The sequence below is a fragment of the Nelusetta ayraudi genome, unplaced genomic scaffold, assembly GCF_046127955.1.
Source record: "Nelusetta ayraudi isolate G7.1 ecotype Tasmania unplaced genomic scaffold, CSIRO-AGI_Nayr_v1 ptg000100l, whole genome shotgun sequence".
Lineage (NCBI taxonomy): Eukaryota > Metazoa > Chordata > Actinopteri > Tetraodontiformes > Monacanthidae > Nelusetta > Nelusetta ayraudi.
The window spans coordinates 892,183-908,470 of NW_027466150.1; the positions used below are offsets into that span (position 1 = coordinate 892,183).

Below are 16,288 nucleotides of genomic sequence, written 5' to 3' on the forward strand. Positions count from 1 at the left end.
CAAGCAGAGGTGATTATGATGATGAGCTCTCGTTTAAGGCACATTTCAAAGAGTCGGGAGAATGAAGAGAGAGAGAGTGAGGGGGAAAAAAATTGTTTAGCTTTCAGCTGCAGGAGGGTATTTCTCCGCTTAAATTAAATCAGTCTCTTTATCCAACTCTGCAGGAGTTGTCGTCCATTTATTTTATGACTGTGATGACATATTCAAAGTTCATGATTACACCTCACCGTGTAACTAAACACGTCTCGTTATTGCAAATTAGATAAATAAAAATGTCTCGATCACATTTTGACGTAGCGCCTCACTTGTCAGTCAAAGCTCTGTTTGCATTCGAGTTGCGTTTACTCACAATTCCCTTTAATATCACAACAGACGAATAGCAAGAAACGATCTTCTCACAGTTTATGACGATTTAAATCATGACGAAGTACTGCAATCAATGATAGACTGGCTCTTTTGAAGCAGTTTAATTAATCTTTTCACTCGCCCTATTAATAGATTGTCCCACTTTGCATCACATTCATTATTTATTATGTGCAACCGTATTGTATGTGTTTTCTATGTAAGTAGTTGTATAATTTATCACGATTATAACATCAGAGTTAAGTTGCTGATTGCAACAATGGAAACTTTCCTTTTGGTTTTTATTGCCGGAATGTTTATTTGTGTGTATGCCAGTAGAGTATTGATGAATATGATATAGATGTTCTTCTCATTTTTCTTTTCTTTTCTTTTTTTTTTTTTAAATCTCCAGTGGCGTGTGGTTGTGGTTTCTATCATTTTTGGGCACATCTTGTTATTTTCAAGAATTAAAGTTGTATTAATTCTTGGAAAGCAAAGGGAAATTGTCGTAATGATGTCAACGTTTGTGAAGAAAGATCGTGTGCTTCCCATCGTATTGTCTTTATTTAAATGAGAGGAAATTGTTCCATCAATGCCACAAATTAGTCTTTGTCTCCATCTACTGGGCATTGTTAAGAATGAAATATGTTTCTCAAGGAAAATAAAACATTTTTAAATGTGAGCTACTCTACACCATCCAAGTGGAAAGCGGCGAGTTAGTAAATCAGCGTAACTGTTTCTGTAAGGGCTCACTCTATGTTCAACGAATCCTTAAATTTATTTCGAATTTTAACATAACGTGCTCTTTGTCTTGCGTGATGACGTAGCCGAGCGAGCCTCTGACGTAGTTCCAATATGGCGACTCGTTCACTACAATGGGTGCCGCTGTCGGCCCCTCGTTAGCCGAATAGTTGCAGCAATTTCCATTTTTCTTTTACCGAGCGAGCTGTGTTGATTGACATACTCCGACGGATACATGTTAAAGGTAAGAATCCGGGAAACGGAGGTGCAAGAAACGAGCTTCAATTCGAATCTGTTGTGACTCAGACAAGTGAGCCACCCGGATGACACAAGTTTGCTAGCCGAGCTATGGTCTGCTAGTTGAGCGGTGTGTTGACTGTCTGGAGTGCTGAGTAACTTAGCGACGTCTGTTTGACAACTTTGACCGATCCGTGTGAACTCAGGTTTAGTCGGTGTGCTGGGATTTCTTCGTCGACACCTCCCAGCTCTGGTCCAGTTTACACACGCGTGGCCTTTGTTGGTTGTTTCGTCATGCTGGCCTAACAGAGCCAACTTTAAGTTACCCTTAGCACTTAGCTGCTGTCACGTAAACGCACGCTGGCGGATCATTAACGTTCGCTTCAGGTTCTGTCTCGAAATTACCTTCCTGGGTCGCTTTTGACGGCTTTGTTTTTGTGGCGTCGTCGCACAGCCAGTATTGCATTCAAAACCATCCAATTAATATCCCTCCAGTCAGCAATTTCACCACCCATTCTCTTTACTAGAAGACACTTGTGAAATGGAACAACTCAAGGAAGTAGTTGTCAATAGATGCCAGCATAATAATCGACGTGTATTCTGCTGAGATGCATAGATATTTAAAAAAAAAATAATAATAATAATAATAATAATAATAATAATAATAAATTGAAGATGAGATGGATTTGATCAGTGACTTGGCTTCCTGTAAATTATCCATATATTGTTTTGCGGGGTAGGAGGTTTGCATATCTGTAAGCACATTTGCATGTTATGACTCAATAATACAATATGTGACAGAGTAATAATCATAATAAGATAAATGTTTTTGTCGTGCATATTACCAAATGTTGCCGTCTTGCTTGCTTTTGCGCCACCCAGCAACCCAGCGCGCCGGGTCCATCATTCAGTGCGTCTCCGCAGCCAATGAAGGACTCCAAAGAGAACCTGTTGATGTCCAGCCAGGGGATCATGGACCACATCAAGCCTTGCTGGTACTGGGACAAGAAGGATTTGGCCCACACGCCGTCCCAGTCTGAAGGCCTGGACCCCGGCACGGAGGCCCGATACCGGAGAGAGGGCGCACGATTCATATTCGACGTGGGGACCAGACTTGGCCTGTATCCCTGATCTAATAGTTTTTGTTTTTTTTAGTTTTGTCTCTAACTAAAAAAGAATACAACTGTATTTGATATATAGGATAAAAAGTGCTGTTTCCTTGCAATTATCTCCAAATTGTGTTTGTGACATCCATGACTGCCTATCAGACATTATGACACGCTGGCCACTGGCATCATATACTTCCATCGCTTCTACATGTTTCACTCTTTCAAGCAGTTCCCCAGATACGTAAGTTCTTTTTCTTTCAGTTCTTTTTCCCAAGTATTTACCGGACAGTTGACGTTATGATCGATCCGTCTGAAAGGTGACGGGGGCCTGCTGCTTGTTCCTGGCTGGCAAAGTGGAGGAGACCCCAAAGAAGTGCAAAGACATCATCAAGACGGCCCGCAGCCTCCTGAACGACGTGCAGTTTGCGCAGTTTGGCGACGACCCCAAGGTGCCGCTTGGGCTCGTTTCTCCCTCTAATGGTGTGTGGGAGGCTTGCCGAGTTCTCAGCAATGGGAATGCTTGTTTTCCCGCAGGAAGAGGTGATGGTGTTGGAGAGGATCCTGCTGCAGACCATCAAATTTGACCTGCAGGTGGAGCACCCCTACATGTTCCTGCTGCGCTATGTCAAGCAGCTGAAAGGTAACTTTGGACGAATGAGATAGTTGGAGACTTTTTTTTTTTTTTTTTTTAATTCAGACGTTAATGTGCACCTTCTTTCATGACTCAGGAGATAAGAATAAAGTGTGCAAGGTGCTGCAGATGGCCTGGACGTTCGTCAACGACAGGTGAGCAGTGGGAAGTGGGGAATTCTCCTCTGCTGTGGCCTTTTTATCTTGACCCCCTGCCTGCATCTTTGCTAGATTGCAAATATTTTCTCATCATTTTTATTGACGTTTTACCGGTAAGAGGTCGTTAACCCTGCTGTGTTCCTCCGGCAGCCTGTGCACCATGCTGTCCCTGCAGTGGGAGCCCGAGATCATCGCCGTCGCCGTCATGTACCTGGCGGGACGCCTCTGCAAGTTCGACATCCAGGACTGGACCCCCAAGCAGTCGTCCCGCCGCTGGTGGGAACAGTTCGTCCAGGACGTCCCGGTGGAGCTCCTCGAAGGTGCCGCTCCTGAAGCCCACTTACCCGACACTGTAAAAAAGAAAAATTAAAAACAATACATAAATAAGTTAATAAACGCGTCTTTGGTCTTGTAGACATCTGCCACCAGATCCTGGACCTGTACTCTCAGGGAAACAAGCCCATCCCGCAGCAGATGCAGGAGAAGGAGCGGGCCCCCGCGCCCCCGCTCCCCGCTCCTCCAGTCCCCCAGGGGCCGCCACCGCCCACCATCCTGCCTCCCCAGCCGCCAAAGAAGACGTCCCCTCAGGGAGGGAGCCCGGCGCGCCAGCTCAAACGCTCCCATGTGAGTGCGCGTCGAGCCCATTCCGGCCCAGTTTGTGGGTGTTAATCCCTGTGCAAACGTGGCAGAACAAAACCTCTCAGACTTACACGTGTGCATGTTTGCTTTCTAGACTTCCCCGAAAGATGAACCAAAGCCTCCAGGTGAGACTTTTGCTCCTCGTTTTGTTTTGTTTTGTTAAACAGGCCAAAGGACAAGTGTTGCCATTCATCCTGGTCAACAAGATGAGCTGTAAAACAAGCAACAGTTCAGACACATACTGCTAACGCAGCTTTTACCGCAGTTAGAATCTTGTATGTGCAAGCTAAGTGTGTCCCCATGTACACCGTGTCTCAAAAGAAAATCAACAAACCTGCAGAAAACACAATTTAGCCCTCTGTTTACAGCCGCCTGCACGGCCTTTCCTGTGTCTGGCATAAGAGAGGTGTCGGTGCAACGAACTCCAGAACTGCATTCTTTTAGCACTGACCATTGGAAAGGAGGAAAAGGTAGAGCTAGGAGAAGGACAGACTTTTCTCATCTCTGGAAAGTTATCGGGACGTAGACATTCTGATTGTTTGAAAGAAAGAAAAAAACATTGGCAAAGTGAAATTGGCAAAATCTGAAATACTCACATCAGGTCTTGGTTTTAAGTGGCGCTTTAGTTTGGCGCTTCACTCTTTGTTGTGATTATTGCATGAATGCCAGGCCGGCCGCCAAGTTGCCTCATGTTTTCTGTTTGACTGCCCCGTTCAATTTCCAGAGCAAGTCGGATCAAAGATCCCCCGGCTGGAGAGCCCCATGCCCCCTCTGCCCACCTCGCAGCCCCCCCCAGGTGCGTGTCACCCGCCATTTCCCTCAAGCCTTCTGTTTGTGCTTCAGAGTCCAGATGAGAACATATGCCACACACACACACACACACACACACACACACACACACACACACACACACACACACACACACACCCCGCCAGGGGCTGAGGCTAAGAAAGCGACCCGGGGCCCTCGCAGACTGCTTACATAACCTGGACCGTGATGTTTCCCAACACGCGCTCGCTTCTGAGCCCCGCCAGGCCAATTTGATTAGCGCTCGAGCCCGATAATGAGACCTCCTGAGAGGCCGAGGCCTGGCAGCTGGCGCTCAGCCGTGCGCTCACTGTCTGGGAATGGTTGGGAGCAGTTTGTGTCCAGTCTTTGTGCTTGCAGCAGCCAGGATGATGATTTTTATGTCAGAGTAGGGATGCAAATTATCGATTCATTCATTAATCGTTAGTTGATTGACAATTAATTGATAAGCGTTGATTTTTCCTGAGAACCGAAATTTCTGATACCCTTAAATAATGTCGAAGGTCCATTGTGACCCATTTTTACGTTAGAGAACAGTAAAAACACCCTGAACATTTATCTTTTGACTGTAAGTTGACTTCTAATGGACTTCTAAAGTCACAGTTCTCTTTTTCTTTTTTTTTTTTCTTTTTTTTAAGTAACTTGTTCTTGGTATATTATGACCATCACAGTATCTACAGGTGAATTGCTTCTTTCTGCCACTACACTGTTATAATGATATTAACTACCCGTGTAAAAAATGTTCAATTAATTGCGACTCATTTAATTTAATCGATTAAATTCTTAATTCACAAATTAATCGACAATCGATTAATTGTTAACAACCCTATGTTAGACTTTCCTCTCTTCATCTCACATTTTATGTCTCTCTCGTCACTCACCAGAGCGCAAGGCCCCGGTGCCGGCCCCGCCCACCGAGGCCGAACCTCCCGCCGAGGCCGCTCCTCCTCCGCCGCACGCCCCGCCTCCGCACCAGCAGCCGCCGCCGCTCCCCCACCGCCCGCCCCCGCCGCCGCCCTCCAACTACCTCATGTCCACCAGCAGCTCCTACATGTCGGGGGAGGGCTACCAGAGCCTGCAGTCCATGATGAAGACGGAAGGCCCCTCCTACGCGCCCATGCCGCCCAGCTACGCCCCGCCCATCCCGCCGTACCACCCCCACGTGTATCCACCGCCGGCGGCGCCCCCTCCGGGACCCCCGCCCTCCTCGTACCCGCCGCCCAACATGGCGCCGACGTATCCGCCGCCCGGCTACAACAGCTACCCGCCGCCGCCGCCCCCCCGCATGCCGCCCGGCCACGTCCCCCCTCCAGGCATCGGCCTCCCGCCCGCCGGGTACCCACCTCCACCCCCCGGACCCCCAACACAGGCCCAGGTGCCGCTGCCGCCGCCGGGCATTCCCCTGAACCGAGGCGGCTGGATGAGATAAGCAGCGCCGCCGCGCTGCGCCAGGTTGGCGGACTGTGCAGGGTCACAGCCCGCCCGGGACGACCGCGCGATAAAGTAAAGAGACCACCTCCGACGCTCTGAACAGGGCCAGACTGAACAGACCGGAATAAGAAAAGGGAGGTCCGGTCAACGTCGGAACCTAAACTGGCACTGAGAGACTGCGAAGAGAATTGCGAGACTTTTTCTTCTTTTATAATTTTTACAGGAATAGCTCAAGCAGGCGTGCGGAACGCGCTTCTTGCGTCTAGTTTCACATTCACATAAACAAACTGTCTCCTGAGTGTTGTGGCAAAGCACCAGAAATACTGTAGTCCTCATTTATGTCTTTAGGATTTTTCCACACATTGTCACTCAGTTCTGACTAGAGCTTTTTTGTTTTTCTTTAGTCATCTTAAACCACCTTGAGTTTAAAGTTTCCTTCTGTAGTTCACCGTTCAGCTGAACATGTTTATCGTTTTCCTGAGTTTCCAGCCTCGCCAAGTGTCGTCCTACCCGCAGCCCGCTTCAATGGAGCTGGTTGAACAAGCAGTGGTCTAACAATAAAGACAAAAAAAAACCCAACAAAACTTGACAAACTTCAAATAAGTTCCTGTGTTTTATTTTCAGTTTCTGTTCTGTGAAAACATCCGGGTGCAAAGTCCCATCACTCTTTAATGAATCAGCACTAATATCACTATCCATGTCTTGCACCAGAAACTCTTAGGTTTGTGCATATCTGGTTCTGGTCCTGCATATGTGCCTTAGTCAGGCTCCTGTATTCTTAATGCAGCTTTGGTTTTGTGCTTCAACGCCCCTCGCAGGAAAATAAAGACATGTTTATTGTACTTTAAATTGAGTTTGTGTTTTCCTTTTAGCTGTCTGACTGTGTGCAACCATCCATCAGCAGCCAACCAAAGAGAACAAATGCTCGAGATTAAATCCATTGCGGAGACAAATGTAACATGCATTGTTGCCTAACCAGAGGAGCACATTGAGAAAAAGAATTTGCTAATTAGTCATTCAATTAATTGAAATTATTAATTAATGTGTTATAATGAAAGCATATTGTAAAACAAAGTTTCATTATCTACTCGTTAATCAAAGAAAATTGTACACATGTACTTAACCGTTTCTTGTGATGTTCTTTTTAATGGCGATTCTCAGCATGGAAAAGCCGAAAACTGACGTCACACCCATTGCTTCCTTTCTTGTTCTTTCTCACTTTTCCTTAATTGCAATATCCTAGGCTTTTTTTTTTTTTAATCTCCTATCGCTCATGAAGCACCGATTCAACACACTTCGGTAAATACACTATTTGTTTTCGAAATTAAATGTCCAATTATTTAGCCGATGTGTTCCTTCATCTGTGTGTATCCACTTTGAATTAAATGACATTTCTTTCATTTAACTTTTGAAGAACCCTGGGACTTGTTGCCCTCCAGTATAAAGTCATCCGTTGTTTTCGCGAAAGTAAACGACAACAGTTACACAGTAAAGCGTCATTAGCTCCAAAATGTCACGAATAGCCTCCACGAATCGAGGTCTTTTTCGGACTCGTCTCTTCGTTTGTAAGTCTTCTTTCTCTCTTCTCAAAGAAAGGAGTCGACCCACCGACCTCGAAGGCCACGGCCCTGACCCACTCATTTACTTCACGCCTCCTTTCAGTCTCGTGGATACTCTTATTACACACACACACACCTGCTATAGCTAACGTCATAATCACCAGTTGTTGTCGTTTGTGTTTTAAAATACTTTTGCCATCCTGCCACCAGAGGGCAGTCTTCTTCTAACCTTCAAAGAAAGACACCACTTCCCAGACTCGTTAACAGCTTTTGTTTATTTTCTCCCATTTTTTTAAATCCTAAAAGTGGTCTAAATTATGTTTGGTTTTTAAACCTGCCAAATATTCATCATAAAAGTGAGATTCATTACAGGAAGTTACAGCCGCGCTAGTTACTACAGGAGCTGACATATACGCTGTAGATTCTAGGATTCTGTAGCTACTGTGGTTGTAACCATACAGGCAGAAAAAAAACAGTTAAAAAAGAAGAAGAAAAAAAAGACAGACAGCCAGTTGGGTCCAAAATCAAAACACCATGCAGAAAAAAGCAATAAAGTGGCACATTTCAAATTAAAATGCCATATATATATATAAAGTATTTCAAATTGAAAAGCGACTTTGAATCAGTTCCTAGAAAAAAGGACACTTTAAAAAAAAAAACATACATGGTTTATTTTCACCTTGTATTGCAGGGAGCATGGCGCACAACCTTGGAAATGTTCTAATTTGGAACAAACAACACTAGAGATGAGACGATAGCCTGAGCTTTATTTACCAAACTAAACAACTTCACAGTTATAGTGAATGCTGATCAATTTTACAACGCCCTCACACCTCTTGTTTGACATCTGGCAATCAATACTTTGTCAACAACAGTTCTTTGTTCACTCTGACATCAGGAAATACTATTTTTCTTTCTTTTAAATGTTAGTATTTTCAGGTCACAGCTAAGGGAAGACTTGTCTCTCGTACGCTAAGAAAGAAAAGATTCAGTTTTAAGAAACATGCGCTGCATAAACACACCTGCTGAATCCATTGTGACCAGAAGTAGCTTTATTTCACCTACTTAGATATATTTTAAAAAATAAAATAAAGAATATGGACAAATTTAAAACTCCCATATTATGTAAAATTGACCAACATTAAACAATACTTGTCTGCGGCCTGCCTCCAGAAATGGGAGGATTCAATTCTTTGTTGATTTTGCTTGCTCCACTTTTCAGAAAGTAAAAGCTGAAGTGTGCAATTCTGGAACGCAGACCTTTGAAACCAGACTAAAGAACTACATGGGATATCTTTAATAATCATACCTTTAAAACTCTCGGGTAGAGTATTTTCATCAAATACTGTCTATTGTCACCCTACATAGCAAAATAGGACTTAAAAAAAAAAAAAAAAAAAAAAAAAACTTATTTTGGATGGATTCAGCAAGTGCCTTCAGCAGTCTTCATTTGAGTTGTATCCCGGTTGGAAAAAGACCAATAAAGAGGATTCACAGGCAGATGCTACAGCTGCGGGAAAACAAACGCACTCTTCTCACAAAACATCACACGCGCAGAACACGCACTCATAAACACGCGCGCACACAAACTCACAGACGCTTTCAGAAGAGGAAAAAAAAACGGGCAAAGGTAAAGCTGTAGCCCTCCTGACCTGAGAAAATGATTGTCGAGCATGCGCACAGCATACAAATTTTTTTTTGTTAATTTCACAAAGTAAGAAAATTATCGACCCATTAGCCCCTGGAGATGGTTTGATTGAGGATGGCCTTGATACACTTGCAGAGAAGGTAAAACTGAAAATTGATCCAAAGAGAAAAAGATTGTATATATTTATATATTCTTTAAGCAAAAAAAAAAAACAACAAAACAAATCCCATTCAGGGTCTGGTTGTGTGTGCTTGTCAAACTAAAAATCGTTGATCACATGGCCACGCTAGAATACAAAATAGATAAAAGTGAAATCAATAACAATGAAGTAATGCTATGGTATTTATACATAATATACACAAGTTAACAGTGATCTCTAGACTTTTTTTTTTTTTTTTAATTTTCAATTATCCATAGAACTCGTCTCATGAGCAAAAGGCGCTAGGTCACAGTGGGTTTCACATTAGTTAACACTTTAGAACGCTAACGCTAGTTATACTCGTTGACCACTAGAGGGAGTGGGGGGGTTTGATAACACGTGAGACAGGGGGGGAGGGGGGGGCCCTAGGGGTCTTTACGGGAGCTACTACTGGGAGATTTTCCTGACGAGGCCGCAGCATCCCGGTGGCGCCGCCCCCCCTGCCCCACCCCCGCGGCCTCATCAGCTCTGTGCTTGGAACCATGTCGTATTGCTCGCTCAGCGTAGCAACGGCCATGCTACGAGAAAATGAAACGTCAGGAAACGGGGAGATCAATGAGGCGGTGGGTGGGGGGGGTTGACGGGAAAAAAGACAATGATCATGCACGTAAACGGCAGCTAGTAACGGCAGTCCTAAAAAAAAAAAAAAACAACAAAAAGAAAAGAAGAAGGGTTGGAATTGCTCGGTGCTGGAGGAGGAGCGCGGCATGATGGGTAGCGTAGGCAGATGCAGGTAGTTCAGAGGTGTTTCCAGGTGAGGGTAGCTGCTGTAAAATCCTCCGTCTCCGTCTGCTAACCCCTCCCGCGCTACAGCGGCCCTTTGAACTGGTTCCCAGAGAGGTGCTGTCGGATGGACAGCTTTGATCCCGCCGCGTCACCCAGCTTTCTCCACACCACCTGCGAGAGAGGGATTGGAGGAGTGAGTGAGGAGTGAGACACCAGGGGAGAGAGAGAGAGAGAGAGAGAAAGAGAGAGAGAGAGAAAGAGAGAGAACGCGCCGGAGTCGAGGCTGGAAGAGAGCTCGGCGAGAGACAAGCCTTTCTTCTTCAAGAGTGAGAACTTCAGTGGCTCACAGTTTGACTTGGAGATGCAGGGAAGACACACACACACACACACACACACACACACACACACACACACACACACACACACACACACACACACACACACTTTGGCAGAGACTTCTGAGAAGCTATCTCTAAATCTGTCCTCCATCACTCTGAGGCTGCACCCCAGCCACCCGCCATAGAACAACAGGTGCCCCCCCCCCACCGACCCCTCCCGCCGCCCCCGTCCTCCCACCAGAGGGGAGGGAGGGGTGATATTACAGTGGGACTTTTGTAGTTCTCCCTGGAATCCTGGCCCGGTCGCATACCTCTGCAGGCCGCGCTTGTCTTTCTCTTTTCTTTTTTTCCGCTAATCAGCCGGCCCTTTTATGCTGCAGCCAGGCCCTTTTCAGCGCTTGACAGAGAGGGCGATGGAGGGAGGGAGAGGGAGGAGGGGAGGGAGGCCTGCCGCTCCAGTTCGACTGCTCTGATGTCTCTACTACAAGCCTCCACTCGGGGGCCTTCCAGCGTTAACTTTGGCCCTGCGGCGACGGAGACGGACGGGGACGAAGCGAGTCAGAGTGTCACGCCGCCCAGCGAGTCAGGCTAAATACGGCTCCCTCATTAGCGAGAGCCGCTCCCACCGGCTGACCCTATGTGCACTCGGTGGAGGGGAACGAAGTACAGGGAAACAAACAAACAACAATAAAAAAGTACGAGGGGAGTGGAGGGGGAGGGGGGGGGAGGCATTATGGGAACAGGGATCCTTTGTTTGGCCCCTGCGAGCAGCACAGAGGGTGTTCCTGCATCACATGCGGCGTACGGAGGGCCTTACGTTGCACATCTCTCGCACGATGGCCTTCTCCTTCTCGCTGAGGTCGTCCTCGTAGTCCTCGGGCACCTGCTTGTCCAGGTTCTCGTGCACCTCCAGGACCTGAGCAGGCAGAGAGACGCGGAGAAGCGGTGAGATGCCCCGGCGCCACCTTTGAGATTTTGGTTCCAAAGCAAATCTCGTGGCCTTGAGGTTTTGAACGCGTCGCTCACAATCACTCTTACTTGCTGCGTTTGCAAGACAGCTTTTCGCAAAAAAAAAAAAAAAAAATGGAATGGGAATGTAATGGGAACAAAACGCGATATTTCTAAAATTGCGGCAAAGTACAGTTGCGGTTTGCAGGTGTTTCATTTGAATGGTGTGAGATTTACGAGAATGGGGTTTGCTTTTGTTTGTTTGCTGTCAAGAATGCTTGTTGAATTCTTCTCTCTGATGACTTGCATGAAATATTCCGTCTCGTCTTCGTTCTTCATTTGAAGTGAGCTGGTCACATGACCCCCTACGTCACGTGCGCTGACGTGCAAATGTGAAAAATGTTTGCATGGCACTTTTGCGATATACCTCTGTATCGATACGTCTGGAAAAACCACCTCATGAGAGCGTAAAAACCTTTTAGCCATATTTGGGAGAGTTTAGGTGTTTCCATTTACCAGTTTTCCATTGCGATATTTAGATTTGCGCAATTCTAGGAGGAATGGAAACGCAGCTACAGACGGTCTTGGAGGTGGTTGACCAAAAACAAACCCAACACAAACTACCATTTACCTGCTAACTCCCACAATAGCTCACATGGAGGAGAAGGCCTTCAGAGGCGTCACAGTCATTCCCCTGAACTAGAATCAAATAAAGTACAGTCAATACCTTCATTGCGTGCACCACGGCCTCAGGTTTCTGGACGCACGACAGGTATCCCGTGGCTGGAGAGGATTCGCTGGTCGGGAGGCGGCTGGTGCCCTGCGTGGACGACAGTGAAAAAAAAAAAAAAACGTTTTTATGGCTTCAAGTCATTTATTTCACAGTTAAAGGCCCAACGTGCAAGATGCTGCAGCATCTAGTGGCCAGAAATCATACTGCATGCACTACTATTGTTGATCCATGTTATTCAGGATTTGACCAACAGGTGTTTTTCTTTCCTAATGTGGCACGCTGGAAACTTTGAAGAGCCAGAACTCCAGTTTGAATAGGAAAGGATAGAATAGAATTTCCGTCATTGTCATCATACAGTGCTGCCCATGCTTCATCTTCACAGCACCACTCTATGAAGCAACCCCACCCCGACTCAAATCGCTTCCTCTTCTCGTTTTCTTCCTTCCGCTCCGACTCGCAGTCGGGTCCGCTACCTGCACACGTGTGTGACTTAACCCGGTGTGATGGGAGCAAGCCAGCCAGGAGGAAGAGGAGGAGGAGGAGGAGGAAGAAGACTGACTCATCCCCCCTGCCCCAACAACAACCCCCGGTTAGTTCCAGACAGTGGCTCTCTGTTCCAGGGACACACAGATCTCCGGGGACGCACAATGGCCCCATTCATGGGCAACGTGGCATCGGGAGGCGGCATTAGACATTAGACACGGCTCCGCAGCTCCGCGGCTCCGTGGCTCTGCGGCCGCGGCTCCGCTCTGCTCTCCCCGCTAACCGAGCGCCGCGCCGGCCAGCTCCCTCCGCACCCGCTGGCCCCGTTTTAGGTGCCAGAGTGAGTCCACATGACCTAATAGCACGATAGAGATAAAATAATAATCCCCGCAACCGCCACCGCCGAAGCCAGTGGGGAGGGTTTTTTTTTTTTTTTGGACGGGGGGGGGGGAGGCTCAGCTGTTTGTACATCTGAAAGGAATCACATGTTAACCAAAAAAGACGTGCTTATATAAGGGGAAAAAACATCCAAAAAAACGCTCTGGATAGCGGAGATGGGGGGGGGGGGGGATCTTACATAATATGAATAAATCATATTCTATCTATCTATTTATCTTCCCCCCATATTTTCTCTTTTCAGCCCGCCAAGAATTTCTTTTTAATTCATCAAATGCGTTTGAAAATAATAAATGAATAAACTGATAAAGCCTTGAAGGTTTCCTTTGCTTTATAAATCATGCAAACGTCAAATATGGCCTCCTAAAATATAGACCGCTTTGTAACGCTTATGCTTATATAACCTGCCTGGCAAGATGGGACACTTTGAAAATTGATCTTGGTTACCTCCAGCTTGGAACGTGCCATTTCAAATTATACAATAAAAAAATAAACAAACAAACAAAAAAACAGCGTGTTTAGCCCTCTGTTTACAACCTCCAGCACAAAAGCAAGGTTTAGCTTTGGACACTGGATACGTCTTCCTTCTTTTTCTGTGGTTTATTACAAAGAACTACTGTAAAGTGGCTGTATAGTCAGTCTCTTTTTCAAAACTGACTTTTTTTTATTTTTTTTTATTTTTTTTTTAAAAAAGAGGGAAACGCAGTGTATTTATCACCTCCCGTTGCTCTTCATCTGACGCTGTTCCTCTCAAAGCATCATTAGCTCTTCTCGCGCGTGATTAATTCTGCCCTACCGCTGGCGAGCACCCCTTCAGAGATGTGCTCAGAAGAGAAAGAGAAAAAAAAATGAGTCCAAGGCCACATTTTGCCCTGAATATGATGTAACGCGTCTCCTGCTGAATTAGCTCTCGTTTAAGGTCTCAGCGATGATTTGTAGCGGCTTCCTGTTCGCACGCCGCTCCTCTGAAGTGGACTTTGAAGTCGACGACAAGAAGAAGAAGAAGAAGAAGAAGAAGAAGAAGAAGGAGCAGAAAAAAGGGCGGTCGCCCCCTGTTGACGGCCTTGAGTTGCATTGTTTGAAGTGCGTAAACGCTCGGTGCGAGCATCAGGTCCAGGCTTCCTTCGCTCGATTTCGATCGGGGTGGGGGAGGGGCGGACGAGGAGGGGGAGGGGCACGCAAGACAGAAAATGAATTAGACAGTTCGGAAAAACAGCTGCGGGGAGTGTTTACTGTTCATGCACTGGAACATCAGGGGGGATGAGTTGCCTGCATAAACAGGCCTGATTTGGAGTGTGTGTGTGTGTGTGTGTGGGAGGGTTGGCATCACGCTGGCTGGCCGCTTCCCTCCCTGTCAATCTCGTCACACATGCGCACATTTTTTTTTTTTTTTTTTTCGAAAGATCTGACAGTCTCGCGCTGCCATACGTTGGCACGAAGCCTCGTTTCGGATCCTACAGCGAAATCAAACACGTTATAATTAAAGGTCCAAAGAGAAAACATTTTTGAAGGGGATGGGTCGGTGTCTATGTTCTGAGAGCTAAGAAAATAAGCAGCGTTTCAGCAGGAGGCAGTCAACACAGGGTTAAATACGAGGTTGCTCACTCAGCGCATACGCTGAGTATGAATAAAGTTTTTGACTTGCGCATTAATGGGCCCATAAAGCAAGCGCAGGCCTTTTATTATTTTTTTTCAATGACTAAAAGACCATAACTGAAATATCTACAATAGAAAGATTTGCTACAAATCACGTTTCAGTTTTTTTTTTGCTGCAGTACCTCAAGTGGACACTGGGAAAACTCGGCGCACCGCCATTCTGCCGGTCCTGTTTACACCTCTTATAATACACCCATGTGTCTAATGTGAGAAATAAACAGCTGAATGTGTTCATTATAAGAGACCCTGTGATTTCCCGAAACCTCGAAATCATAAAGGATTTTTTTTATGTTCAAATTCGAACTTTTTGCGCACGTCCAACAAGTTCCTCCTCAGAGGCCTGACCTCTGCAGCTCCCTGGAGATGTAAGGTCTTCCGCAATAACAATAAAAGTGTGAAAGTGGCCCTGACATGGGGCCTCTAATGGCCTTAAAACGATTAGCCGCAGCTAACAAGTCCTTGTTTATAACGTACAAGCACATCTTGTCTTCCAATTCCACTCTGGAAATTGCCGGCGTAATGAAAAAAGCTCGGACGCGGCCGACTCCCGAGTCGGAGCGGCTGACTCGAGATCCTCCCAGATCCACTTTTCTCCGGTCGAGCTTCGCGAGAGGAAGTCGTGTCAGCGATGCTGGCGTCGATACGGCGACCTTGACTCGTGTCAACCCCGCTGTGGGAAATTAAATGAGAGGGCGGATGGAAGGGGAGGCTGAGTGGGGGGGGGGGGGGGGGGGGGGCGGAACCATCAAGACAATTTGTAGTTTATCCTTCCTGCCGCACCTCGCCAGGTTCATGGACGAGGAGACCGAGCGGCGTGAAGGAGGAGGGGGGGGGGGGGGGGGGGAGGAGGCCGCTCTGACCCTCACGTGTGAGGAGAGGAAGAAAAAAAAAAAGTCCCAGAGGCTCGAGCGCGGTCGAGCGGCTCTCCCCGGCGCTGTGATTAAAAAGACAATATTGATTTCTCGCGCGGGAGAAGGTTTTAGCCCCGGCGGTTAATGCAGGAGCCGCCCACTCTGACCTTCCTTAAGCAGTCAGAAAACAATTACTCGGCCTCAGCCTCCCCAGACACTGCGCCAGGGTCAGGGGGTGGCGCTAGATTGTGGAGGATTATTACTTTCGTAGTCGGATTCGCTTCAAACGGGCTGTGGGAGGGGCAGGGAGGGGACGGGAGGGGAGGGGGAGGAGGAGGAGGGGGGTAGGTGGTGCTGGTGCTGGGGGGGAGAGGGAAGCAGGGGGGGGGGGGGGTCGACTCATTTTAATTTTCAGTCCTTGTCTCCACGTCTCCGCTTCTCATCTTGCCCCCTTCTCTTATTCCAAGTCTGTCTTATCCCCGACCCCACCTCCCTCAGAGCCGAACCCCCCCTCAATCATTTCTTGTTCTTCTGCGTGCGTGCATGTGTGTGTGTGTGTGTGTGTGTGTGTGTGTGTGTGTGTTCATTTCCTGTCATGCGACTAGGTTGCCTGTGGAGGTATAATTGGGGAGTTAGAAGTAAAGTGAATTTGAGCT

General features: G+C 46.8%; 2 protein-coding genes across 9 annotated transcripts in view; one reads left to right on the forward strand and one right to left on the reverse strand.

Annotated features, from left to right (window-relative positions):
• Window positions 1-1,185: 1,185 nt before the first annotated feature.
• On the forward strand, window positions 1,186-6,944 carry ccnk (cyclin K). The gene is made up of 11 exons (XM_076048377.1): window positions 1,186-1,327; window positions 2,203-2,441; window positions 2,589-2,670; window positions 2,747-2,878; window positions 2,964-3,069; window positions 3,158-3,215; window positions 3,369-3,538; window positions 3,634-3,842; window positions 3,952-3,982; window positions 4,582-4,653; window positions 5,549-6,944. The coding sequence occupies exons 1-11, from the start codon at window positions 1,319-1,321 to the stop codon at window positions 6,091-6,093; spliced, it is 1,653 nt and encodes a 550-aa protein (XP_075904492.1). The 5' UTR covers window positions 1,186-1,318; the 3' UTR covers window positions 6,094-6,944.
• A 966-nt stretch (window positions 6,945-7,910) lies between these two features.
• ccdc85cb (coiled-coil domain containing 85C, b) overlaps window positions 7,911-16,288 on the reverse strand; it is a 43,079-nt gene continuing 34,701 nt past the window's right edge. For all 8 annotated transcript variants that reach the window (XM_076048449.1, XM_076048450.1, XM_076048447.1 and 5 more), the window contains 3 exons: window positions 12,241-12,333; window positions 11,383-11,481; window positions 7,911-10,398 (listed from right to left, as the gene is read on the reverse strand). In XM_076048449.1, the coding sequence (XP_075904564.1) occupies window positions 10,309-10,398; window positions 11,383-11,481; window positions 12,241-12,333 (282 nt within the window). In that variant the 3' untranslated portion in view covers window positions 7,911-10,308. The remainder of the gene's footprint in view (window positions 10,399-11,382; window positions 11,482-12,240; window positions 12,334-16,288) is intronic.

What these genes read in the sequence shown, in the direction of transcription:
- ccnk (XM_076048377.1), top strand. An exon ending in TCAAGCAGTTCCCCAGATAC is followed by an intron (nt 2,671 to 2,746) that starts GTAAGTTCTTTT and finishes TCCGTCTGAAAG; the next exon opens with GTGACGGGGGCCTGCTGCTT. An exon ending in TGGACGTTCGTCAACGACAG is followed by an intron (nt 3,216 to 3,368) that starts GTGAGCAGTGGG and finishes TTCCTCCGGCAG; the next exon opens with CCTGTGCACCATGCTGTCCC.